The following is a 2,997-nucleotide window of genomic DNA, read 5'->3' as shown; positions in this document are numbered from 1 at the left end:
CAGAGGGCTGCATCCTTAATAAATCTGCTGCTAAGGACGCAGCCCTGCGTCTCCAACGCCGAACCATGGATTCGTTCACGCCGAGCTGATGTGAAGCGACTATCGATCTGATCAATAGTCTTCAACTTAAAAGCTTCATCATATGAACCTGGTCCTGTGGTTTCCATGATGAGGGGGAATGAGTTTGGAAACATTTCTCTGGCGTGTTTGCTGCTAGCATGTGTTTGTTCTAAATGAAAATCAGGACTTTCTTCTTTGATTTCCAATTTTGACTTCCAATCAGGGACGGCTGCTATAAGTGGGCTAGCAGGGCTAAGCCCTCCCTGACATTTACAATTAAGTTGTTAAAATAAACAACTTAAAAATAACTTCATTTTATAAATAATGTATCACATTTTGTTAAATTTTCAACAAACCTGGTGTCAAACCGCCTGGGAAAATCCCGGGTCTTTCCGAAGGGCTAACAGCCCCATTCAGCTAACTGTCAGGCTCAGAGTGATTGACAGGCGTCTAGCCACGCCCCCTCGCTGTGCGGCCCACTGCCACAGGATTCAACCAATCAGGATGGACTTTCCTCAAGCGCCAGTGTGTGGGCGTGGTTTAGTGTAGACTGAGAAGGAGCGATGGTGAGCAATATTAGCATAAACTAGGTGGATTATTTAGCCTTTTTGCATCGCAGAAAAGTCGTTGGAGTGAGTTTCTCTTTAAATAAGGTACGCCTCATTTATATCAAAATATATCTTATCATGTTTAATTTTACCAGTGTGATTGTGTTCAGTGTTGGGGAATTAATGCAGAGGAATTAATGCGGACAACTGCAGAGCCTCTATGTAAGCTTGGTCTTTGGTATGTTTCCATGCTGCCCACCCTTCAAATATCACCACCAGCCGCCACCGCTTCCAGTGGTTCACTTCCTGCTGAAGAGCCCCCTGGTGGTTGAAGAAAAATCCACAGAAAAACCACACCACGCTGCAAGCCTCATGGTTCAAACCGTGGGAAAAAGTAGCAGCTTATAGTCCCAAAAATACGGTAGTTGGTTCAGTGAGTTAAGAAACTAAACTGGGAAAAAAATGCACAAAAATATGTAAAGAGTTTTTCCAAAAATGTACTTTTCTTCTTGTTTGTCAAAAATCTTATTTTTCTGATTCATTTCTTAGAAGGCAGCTGATTCTCAGGAGCATCCTCTGCTGAGAGCTGTGTGTGTGTGTGTGTGTGTGTGTGTGTGTGTGTTTGCCTTGGACGGGCTGCTGTTGATCCTGTAGGTGAAGGAGTTCGGCGTCAGACTCCCTGCTGAGTTCTTGTGAGGTGAAACGTAGAGCGAGTGTCTCTGACTGACGCGTCGCGGCGACAGAGGCTGAGCGCGGACCGACGGGAACGGAGAGAGGGGTGGAGCGTCGGCCTGCAGGACACACAGGTCAGAGGTCAGGGCAGCGCTAGCATTATCATGCCGGCTGAGCGTTAGCATGGCGTACTCGTGCGTCGCCGGTGGCGTAGCGCATAGCGAAGCTCTTCATCTTCAGGACAAACACCATGTTGTAAAACTGGATGAGGTCACCACGCTGCTCCTCCTCTGATTGGTCAGGATGTCTGCCTGCTGGCTGCTGACTGGCTTTCTCTGCTGCTGAAGGAAAACATGATGTGATATTGCAATAATAATAATAATATTAAACCCATATCTCACCCTGATGAAAGGAAATAAGGAAGAACGTCGCCATGTAGCTGAAACTAAAATAAATAACTAGTTTGCTCATTTCTTCTTTAGTTTCTGTCAACAAACAGAAACATGAAACTGTTTTTACATCTCCTGACTGTTTTTGTTGCCCAGTCATTCACAAACTGAGCTGGACCAGATATGACCTTTAACCTCCACAGTCTCCTCTGTGAAGCTGCTAGTATCACCTGTGCAGCTAACGCTAACACAGTTAGCATCTGTTCTTACATTCTCCTCCAGACACGGAGTCCACCTCCATGTTTTCATCGGCTGGCTGCTCTCTGGGAGTGTGACGAAGCAACACACTACGGTACACCTGAACACACACACACACACACACACAGAGTCAGCGCAGGCTGTGCAGCCGCTGCAGATGCTGAGGACTGAGTGTTGCTCACGTGGCTGCTGGCCTGCGGCTGGCTGCGGTAACACTTCATGATGTCCTGGAAGGTGAGCGTCTCTTTGCTGATCTGCAGGGAGAAACAAATGGCCGCCGCCTTAAAGGAGCCGCGCTTCAACAACAGAGCCATCCAGTAACATGTTTCTGTCAACCTGTCCTGTTTTACATCTCACCCTGTAAATGTACTGAACAGCTGGGGTGTCAAACCTGAGGCTCGGGGGCCGTTTATGGCCTTCTGAAGGATTTCAGGCGGCCCTGTGAACTCTAACCTGGCTCGTTGAGGCAGAAGGACACTTCATGGTCTTTTAGGGCATAACTTGATATTGGATGCAATAAAGTGATTCCCATTTATTAAAGTTTCTGCATTAATTGTAATGTTTACAGAAAATTTGCAGCAAACAAACAATTATGAATTAGTGAGAAAAAAATGTGTGAATCTGTTAATTTTGCATGAAATTAAATTTAATATCCTACCAAATATATTAGTTCCTTATGACTGCAGCATCACACGCATTTATACTGCAAATACATTTTATAAACTAAGAATCACACTCTGGTCCACCATCCGGCGTCTCAGGAGGGGGAAGCAGTGCAGCATCACCGCTGTTTATAGTGGCGATGGTGTGCTGCTGACCTCGACTCGGGACGTTGTGGGCCGGTGGGTGGAATACCTCGAAGACCTCCTCAATACCACCAACATGGCTTCTGTTGAGGAAGCCGAGCCTGGGGACTCTGGGTTGGGCTGTCCAATCTCTGGGGACGAGGTCGCCGAGGTGGTTAGGAAGCTCCTCGGTGGCAGGGCCCCTGGGTGGCAGGGCCCCAGGGTGGCAGGGCCCCTGGGTGGCAGGGCCCTTGGGTGGCAGGGCCCCAGGGTGGCAGGGCCCCT

General features: G+C 47.7%; 1 protein-coding gene across 2 annotated transcripts in view; it reads right to left on the bottom strand.

Moving 5' to 3' along the window:
* Positions 1-30: 30 nt before the first annotated feature.
* The window catches only part of rbl1 (retinoblastoma-like 1 (p107)), a 17,263-nt gene continuing 14,296 nt past the window's right edge, over positions 31-2,997 (bottom strand). Inside the window, exons 18-21 of one of the 2 annotated variants that reach the window (XM_007579216.2) lie at positions 2,110-2,181; positions 1,940-2,027; positions 1,473-1,621; positions 31-1,399 (exon numbers count right to left, since the gene is read on the bottom strand). In XM_007579216.2, coding sequence (XP_007579278.1) covers positions 1,172-1,399; positions 1,473-1,621; positions 1,940-2,027; positions 2,110-2,181 — 537 coding nt within the window. In that variant the 3' untranslated portion in view covers positions 31-1,171. The remainder of the gene's footprint in view (positions 1,400-1,472; positions 1,622-1,939; positions 2,028-2,109; positions 2,182-2,997) is intronic. The other variant, XM_007579217.2, reaches the window with a different exon arrangement.

This window comes from Poecilia formosa, unplaced genomic scaffold (assembly GCF_000485575.1).
Source record: "Poecilia formosa unplaced genomic scaffold, Poecilia_formosa-5.1.2 Scaffold512, whole genome shotgun sequence".
In the NCBI taxonomy this organism is placed as follows: Eukaryota; Metazoa; Chordata; class Actinopteri; order Cyprinodontiformes; family Poeciliidae; genus Poecilia; species Poecilia formosa.
This window is presented reverse-complemented; position numbering and strand designations above follow the sequence as displayed.